The sequence below is a fragment of the Propithecus coquereli genome, unplaced genomic scaffold (assembly GCF_000956105.1).
Source record: "Propithecus coquereli isolate 6110/MARCELLA unplaced genomic scaffold, Pcoq_1.0 Scaffold15, whole genome shotgun sequence".
Classification (NCBI taxonomy): Eukaryota; Metazoa; Chordata; class Mammalia; order Primates; family Indriidae; genus Propithecus; species Propithecus coquereli.
In genome coordinates, this window is record NW_012139413.1 from 3,672,910 (window position 1) to 3,679,282 (window position 6,373).

The 6,373-nt window shown below is 34.7% G+C and overlaps 1 protein-coding gene across 1 annotated transcript in view; it reads left to right on the forward strand.

The window, feature by feature from the left end:
- SEC62 (SEC62 homolog (S. cerevisiae)) overlaps positions 1-6,373 on the forward strand; it is a 24,364-nt gene that overhangs the window by 10,933 nt on the left and 7,058 nt on the right. Inside the window, exons 3-5 of the mRNA XM_012640165.1 lie at positions 1,733-1,939; positions 2,172-2,264; positions 4,682-4,742. Coding sequence (XP_012495619.1) covers positions 1,733-1,939; positions 2,172-2,264; positions 4,682-4,742 — 361 coding nt within the window. The remainder of the gene's footprint in view (positions 1-1,732; positions 1,940-2,171; positions 2,265-4,681; positions 4,743-6,373) is intronic.

The window sequence follows — 6,373 nt, forward strand, 5'->3', positions numbered from 1 at the left end:
TATAATTAAGCAATTATAATTAAGCAATAGGTCTTATGAACAAGTAGAATGGGCCAAATGAGGAAACGTAGAAGTTGGCTTTGTGGAAATGCTCATGGCCTATACCTAATTAGACATCAGATGAAAGCCCAGCCAAGCAGGTAAAACACAGGTGCTTCAGAGGCCCAACAGAATGACAGAAAGAAGTGATTATCTGTGCAGGAGGGAAGCATCTAGTTAACAAGTGATATGCTAGAACAGGCACCAGTGAGGTATAGGTAGAAAGGTAGATAGTCACCATTATTAGCAGGCACAGACAGTGGTAGTGAGACCTAGTTTCTAGATTATGTTGTGGTATTTGTACATTATCTAGGCAGAAATGAAGAAACAAATCAGGAGCTCTGAAACTGGAACATGAGATTTGGAAAAGTAGCTTTTAGATGACTAAGGTGTAAGGGCAACCCAATTTCTTGAATAGGATTATAGGGTTAAAGAGGAAAACATTGACTTAATTGGAGTCAGATTAAAAAATGAATAAAGCACCATTAAGCAGTTTACAGTCTAGTGAAGGAGCAAACTTATATAACAAATTATATAGTGAGTTAAAAGATAAGTGCTATGGATAGGAAAGGAGAGAGGATGGGAGCAGGCTTATAGTTTAAACAGGGTAGGTTGTGGGTGAGGGAAAACTTGAAGGAAGTGAGAGAGTGAAACAAAAGGGCATGGTTATTTGGGGGAAGAGCATTCTAGGTGAAAGGAACAGCCGGCGTGAATGTCCTGAGGTGAGAATGTAAAAATATAATAATAATAATAATTGCTAAAGAGGGAGAAGAACAAGGTATTTAGAGAGAAATTAGTGAAACTAGGAATACATAGTGTTTTGCCAAATATATTGCACATTTTTCAATTTGATCTTAGAGTCCTTTTCAGTGTCCAGAAATCTTACTTTAGTATATTTCATTATTCATTACTTACTTGAAGATACTTGATTATACTGCCAGACTGAATAATGAAGTAGAGGTAGGAAAAAATAACATCAAGAAAGACAGCTAAAAAGACATTTGGATCAATTAAATTGTGGACATACTTTTAATCTGTTAACATTTCTTAAATTGTTTATTTCTCCCCCCTGCCCCGCCCACCTTTTTTAAGAGACAGGATCTCACTGTGTTGTCCAGACTAGAGTGCAGTGGCATGATCATAGCTCACTGTAGCTTCAAACTCCTGGGCTCAAGTGATCCTGCATGTAGCTAGGATTATAGGCACACATGCCTGCTACCACACCCGGCCTTTTTTTTTTTTTTTTGTAAAGATAGGATCTCTCACTAAGTTACCCAGGCTGCTGGATTCCAACTCCTGGCCTCAAGCAATCCTCCCACCTTAGCCTCTTGAGTGGATAGGATTACAGGCATACCACCACTATGCCCAGCTTGATTACTCTTAATGAACCCAGAGAGAAGCTTTATATGGATAATCTCAAACCTATAATCTCTTTTATACCTAAATCATACAGTTAAAAATGAAAATTAAATATCATTGAGGTTTGATAAGTTTTATATAATTGGCTATAAGATTATTTGATTATTGGTGGAGTTGACTATTTTTCCATGGGCTTATTAGTTGTGATTTCTCTTATGAGCTGCCAAATTATGTTTTCCTTTGCTCATTTTATTCAGGTCTTGATACTTTTGCTTTTTAGTCTTTATCTGTATAATCGATGGGGAATGGAATGTCATACATTTTTTTTTTCCAAAGGCTTTTAAAGAAGCAATTTTTTCACCGGGCACTAAAAGTAATGAAAATGAAGTATGATAAGGACATAAAGAAAGAAAAAGATAAAGGAAAAGCTGAAAGTGGAAAAGAAGAAGATAAAAAGAGCAAGAAAGAAAATGTAAAGGATGAAAAGACAAAAAAGGAAAAAGAGAAAAAAAAAGATGGTGAAAAGGAAGAATCAAAAAAAGTGAGTTCAACTAAAATAAAAATAAAAATCATGCACACACATGGCATATGAACACATTTAAAATATGCAACAGCCACTTGAGATAACCGTATTAGGGTTATTATAAATACTATTGTTGAGAAGTTTTATTTCTGTGTTACGAATAGTAAACATTTATTGACTGTATGAATGTCATATTGGGTTTTTTTGCTTGCTTGTGTTACTTCTTCTAATTCAACTTGTGTTTTTATAGGAGGAAACTCCAGGCACTCCCAAAAAGAAGGAAACTAAGAAAAAATTCAAACTTGAGCCACATGATGATCAAGTTTTTCTGGATGGAAATGAGGTGAGAGTATTTAGCCTATAATTAGAAATCTAGTTTTCCAGAGAAGTTTTTAGAAATAAGTTTCTAATGACTTCACTAATAAGTCATTTAGATAAATATAATCATGCATTTAAGTATATAAAGCTACTGTATTTTTAAAAGTCCATAATTTCTCTGAACTTAGATTTTTAAAAAGTCAGAATTAGATTTGGCTGTGTGTGATAGGAAACCTGAAATGACAGTGCCTTAATACAAAAATAGATGCTTATTTCTTTCTCATCAATGAAATCTAGAGGTAAGCACTACAGATGGGCAGCTCCATGGTTGACCCCAGCTCTTTCTATCTTTTCTCCTCTTTGTGAGGCTTCTAGCTAACATTACTTCGTGGTCCAAAATGACTGCCAACCTCATATCTGCATCCAAAAGAGGAAAGGAGAGTGAGGAACCTGCCTCCTCTTTAAGGAGATCATCCTAAGGGCACTGCCCAGGAACCTGACAGTTTCATTTTTGCTTGGATTCCATTGTCCAGAACCTAATCACAAGGTCATGCTCACCTGAAGTAAACTCACAGAAATGCACTTTTTATACTAGGTGATTATTTGCCCAGCTAAAATGTAGGGTTTCCATTATTATCAACAGAAAACCAGCAGAATGGTTAATAGGGGACACCTACTGGTCTCCCTTATACAATACATAGTCAGACACATCACATCAGGAGCCTAAAATTTTCAAAACTACTTGATGCTTTGCTTGAGGAGATGGTTTTTATTGTATCTTTTGTAATGGGAGATTTGTATGGTGGTAGCCTTCCATGGAGACTACTTAATTTAGTCACTTAACCAATACATAAAATTTAGTTATATACTAGCCATTGAACTGTTATGAATTTCAAGACATAGCCCTTTTGCTATACCTATACAAAAGTAACGTATGTAAAGTAGTGGCTCCTAGGGCTATGTGTTTGAAATTCTGGGACAGCTTTTCAAAAATATGTGTTCAAGGGTCGTTCCAGACAAACTTACATGAGAATATCTAGTGTGTGATGGGGGGGAGGGTTATATATCTGTAATAAAGTGTCCTCAGGTGATTCTGATATAAACCGCCAGTAAAGAACTGCTATAAGAGAAGACCGTAGGTCTTTTTTCACGTGAGAACTCAGATACCCTCAGTTAAACATTGAGCATTAGCTATATGCCAGACATTTGTATAGGTGCTAGGAATAGCATGATAAGTACAATAAAATTCTTTGCTAGGAAGCTCTTATAGCCTAGCAAAGATAAAAGCATTTAAACATGTTAGTATATTACAGTGTGGTAAGTGTTAACGGTGTGAGAACACCAATTAGGAATAGTTAATTTAATATGAAAGTATAAGGAGGGTCTGGAGACCCTGGACACTCAAACTGAGCCTTGAAGGATGACTGGCAGATTGCCAAGAAGGAGTTATAGGTATATTAGGGAAAGAAGCAGCCTGAGCAAAAGCATGGGTGTTTGCTATCATATAAAAGCTAGATTTTATTCTGTAGAAAGCAGCATGCACTCCGTAACTTTTAAAGTTGGGAAATGTCTATTTTAAAAAACATATCTTTTTAGAATGGAAACTGGCAGAAGTAATGTCCATGGATCTGATTCCTAAGGAAAATGTGTAGAGTGAAATAGGAAGGGGTTTGAAGTGGAACCCCAGCTGTTAGAAATAGAGAACCTAGTTGGAAAGACACTAAAGAGTTCTGGTCAATGTAGAACTAGGAAATGGAAGAGTACTATTATTTGTAGAAACTGAGAGATGAAAGCAAGAGGTAAAACTATGAGTTTTATGGATGATGAAATAAATTCCTATTGTATAAAATAATAGCCTGATAAAAGTAAATTAAGCTTTGAAGCAGTGGTTCGCATTTTATGGGCTATTGACCCTCCATGGATGAGTGGGCAGTGAAATTAGCCAGGGAGTGATAGAATCTTTATGTTCACCAAGCATTATCTTTAATAATGGTTCTTCATGTCTTACCAGTAGGAGACAAAAGGGTGAAGTTGAGAGCTACTGGATCTGTGATAGAGCCTGGTTGGAATCTGTCTTAACTGTGTTAGCCCAAACATTGTTACATTAGGGACAAAAGGTTGACAATTGCTGCTCTTTCAGTTGAATATATAATGATTTAAACACATGGACAAATTGTTAAATGCATGTAAGTACATACAAATCTACAAAGTTCATTACAGAATTTATAGTTTTCTTGTAATCATTTTCCAACTGAATGGATCCCAAAAGAACCACTACTACTGAAGAAGGAAAAGGTCTTTGGAATTCGTTTACCTTAGAAAGTATTTCTCATGTGTTAAGAGGTTGATGACTGCCTCAGGGTACCTAAAATAAAGAATTAAGCATTACCTTCTAATGTGACCTTAGAACTTTTAAGCACCAAAGTTTCTTGATTCTTCTAGGTATATGTATGGATCTATGACCCAGTTCACTTTAAAACATTTGTCATGGGATTAATTCTTGGTAAGTAGCAGGATGTAAGTAGCTTTAAAGTACAATCTAAAATTTAGAAAACAAAGTGCAGATGCTATTAGAGAAAATATTTCTAAACGTAACATAAAATAGCTATCATTTAAAATGTGTACTTTAAATAAAGTCAGAAGATAAATGTTAAACTAAGGAAAGTTTTTGGAACACATCAAAACAAAGATCCTTGAGAAATTGACAAACTGATTAAGAGGATTACAAAGTTTGACAGTGAAGATCTTAGAAAAAATCAACACTCGCCAACAATTGATATAATAGGTGGTATGTCCATTATTTTAGTCTTTATGAAGGACAGTTTAGCAATATCTTTCAAATTCTACATGCATATACAATGACCCACAATTCCACTTCTAAGAATTTATCCCTTGGCTGTTCTCATACAGTTGCACAAAGAATATGTATTGACATATTGTCTATTTTAATCTAAATCCTTCATACTGTACTTAGAGTAATCTAGCAACTATCTTTCAAATTTGAAATGCCTATACCCTTTGATCTAATAATTCCACTTTAAGGAATTTGTCCTATGCTGTAATCACAGGTACACAGATGTACACATACAAGGGTTTTTGCAATAGTGTCGGTAACAGGATAAAATGAAACAAGTTTCTCAATAGGAGAATGGTGAAGTAAATTACAGTCCAACTACCCGATAGAATACTGGGCAGCTTTTAAAGAGTTAGGGTGTACTGATAGAAAGATATCTAGAATAGATTAAGTGAAAAAAGGAAGTTGCAAAACATTAAGAATAGTGTAAGCTCATTTATTTAGATAAAAAAATTCTGTGGAGCTAGTTTTAATTATATATAGGCAGTCTCAGGGAATACAAATAAGCTTAGTAGTAGTTAACCTCTGAGGAGTGGAGCAAGAATTAGATGAAGACTTAATCTTTGCTATACCTTTGGATTTGATTTTGATTTGGTTTTTTAGTGTGAGTGTATAGTCCTGTAAGTTCAGGCCAAGTTTTGTGGAGAAAGAATGATTTAACAAATAGAAAAAGAAAATAGCAGTTAAAGTAAGCTTAATCAATATAATATCACAGGATCCCATTCAAAATAACTTTTTTATAGCAGAGTTGAAATTCAATCAAACCCAACCCAAATAGCTAACGGTTATTGATTACTTACAATGTAGTAGTCACTTTGCTAAATATTTTACATACAATGTCTCATTTCATCCTCACAACAACCTTTAAAAAAGAGGAACAGGCACTTATTAAATATAAGATAACTTAGCCTCAAAAGGGTTCAGTAACTTGTCCAGGGTTACTCACAAATGATAAAGCTAGATTCGAATCTTGGTTTTCCTCTAAAGACCTAATAACAAAGTTTCTAATTTCTTATAATTAATTCGTGTGACCCCACTTTACTTGTGGAAAAAAAAAAAAACTAGAGATGCTGTATACAGTTTTCCTAAGTACTAAAAACCATCTGTGGCAGAATCACCTGGGGACCTTTTTCAGTCTGGATATCAGAGCTCCATTCCAGAATCAGAATCTCCAAGGAAGGGTCTTTGGAATCAATTTTTGTTAGGTTTGTTATTTTATTATTTCTTTTAGTTCTCCTACTCAGTAGGCAAATAATCTTAATATTTAAAAAAATAAGATA